This window comes from Oryzias melastigma, linkage group LG15, assembly GCF_002922805.2.
Source record: "Oryzias melastigma strain HK-1 linkage group LG15, ASM292280v2, whole genome shotgun sequence".
NCBI lineage: Eukaryota > Metazoa > Chordata > Actinopteri > Beloniformes > Adrianichthyidae > Oryzias > Oryzias melastigma.
The window spans coordinates 13,926,647-13,928,561 of NC_050526.1; the positions used below are offsets into that span (position 1 = coordinate 13,926,647).

Below are 1,915 nucleotides of genomic sequence, written 5' to 3' on the forward strand. Positions count from 1 at the left end.
AGTTTTTTCCTTGGTTTCCGCTCGCCCTTTTTCTCTCTCTCCTCCACAGGTGTCCAGGATGCAGCAGGGAATCCTGGCACACCTGCGACTCATCACCTCAACAGTATTTAGGACTGGTTCATCCAGCTTCTCCCTGCCAGTTCGTCTGCTTACCTCAAATGGTATTGAGCCCACGTTTGAGCCTGCCTCCTGGCCCCTTTGTTTGGTGTCTAATTCGAATCTTTTTTCTCTGTTAATTTGTTTTCACCTGGATCCGTCCCTCCCTCCCTGCCTGCCTGCCTGATCTCCGTTTCTGCTGGACCGTTTCCTCCCCCAACCCACTTGGACCTTTGACCTGGAACTTTAATAAACACCTCACTGTCCAACTCATCAACATCTCCTGTCTTTTGACCATGACAGAACGAACTGGCCTAACAATGGATGTTGATGAGTCCCACCCTGTGCCATTGACAAAAAGATGATCTTCAAAAAGCCATTGAACCCCAGGGGCGCCTCCTCGGTCAGCATGATAAGTGTCTGCAAGGTTTTTCCCAGTTTCGCGACAACCTCATGACCCAGGTAACTACTGTCAGTCCAGATGAATGCTCTGTCCAACCAGCTCTCCTCTGCTGTTTTCACTCCTCCAGCTGCCCTGCCTGTTTCAGCATCTGACCCATCTGCTGCCCAAAGAGACTCTTATGCCCCGGATCCGGAACGGTTCTCTGGTGATCTAAGTTGTTGCTGCGGTTTCCTGCTCCAGTCTGAAGCTGATGAACACATTTCAACACATTCTGGAGGAGGCGGAGCCTCTCCAGAGCAGTGTGGCCCTGCAACCTGTGAGCTTCCAGCTGGACAAAGACGAACAGCACTTTGGCCTGACCCTGGACACTGCAGGCTTTTCTCCAGAGGAGCTGTCTGTCAGGCAGGTGGGCAGGAAGCTGAGAGTCAGCGGGAAGACAGAGAAGAAACAGGAGGACGGGAAAGGCTCCTACTCTCACAGACTCCAGGAGTTCAGACAGGAGTTGGATCTGCCTGAAGGCCTGAACCCTGAAGCCGTCACCTGCTGCCTGTCTCCAGACGGAAAGCTCCACATCCAGGCAGTCAAAGAGGAGGCTGACAGAGAGCTGAGCATCAAGAGGAGCTGGGAGGAGGAACCACAGCAGAGAGTGTTCACAGACACAAGACAGCACAGACTCACAACACACCATAGAACCAACACAACACATGGACTCACACACACATTCATGGGACTTTATGATCAGTTTTAGATGGAGAGAATTGAAGCTACTTTGATTTATTTGGATCTATTAACTTGTGTTTTTGATAAATGTACGATCAAATGTAACAAGAAGTCACGATGTCATGAAATGACTTTTATAGTTTTGTTATAAATATTTGTTTAATTAAAGTTGAGGAAATAAATATTTTAATATAAAATGACTGCTGTCTGTAGAGTCTTGATTTCACTGTTTCTTTAAATTCTCTGAAAATAGAAACTATAAATCTGTTGAGTTGTCTTATTGATTCAGTATTCTCATATCAAATCATGAGTGATAATCACTTCACATCATCCACTCCTTTATACTGGATCAGCATTGATCATTTCAAAGACATTCTGCTTGGATCAGTCATATCCAGAACCACAAGAAGACCACAGAACCGGGTCAGTTACACTTTAGGACGTGTCTGAGCTAACCCAGTTGAAGAAAACCAAAACCTTTTATATCAGCCGTCTGCATCACCCTCTTTGTGTGATCCAGTTGATGAGCATGTTGATTTACTCTCTGCACTCCATTAAGGTTTGAATGTAGTAATTCTCTGTCGTACTTGCAGATAAAAAACTGTTTTGACAAGTTTTAGAATCTGTATGTCAGGAAAACTTGGTATGAACTAACAACATTTTTATTACCACACACAAACACTGAAGGGGGGGCAG

The 1,915-nt window shown here is 45.8% G+C and overlaps 1 protein-coding gene across 1 annotated transcript in view; it reads left to right on the plus strand.

Annotated features, from left to right (window-relative positions):
- LOC112161806 (heat shock protein 30) overlaps positions 1–1,419 on the plus strand; it is a 16,212-nt gene extending 14,793 nt beyond the window's left edge. Inside the window, exons 2-3 of the mRNA XM_024297263.1 lie at positions 50–161; positions 715–1,419. Of these exons, the coding sequence (XP_024153031.1) occupies positions 50–161; positions 715–1,247 (645 nt within the window). The 3' untranslated portion in view covers positions 1,248–1,419. The remainder of the gene's footprint in view (positions 1–49; positions 162–714) is intronic.
- The last annotated feature ends 496 nt before the right edge of the window (positions 1,420–1,915 follow it).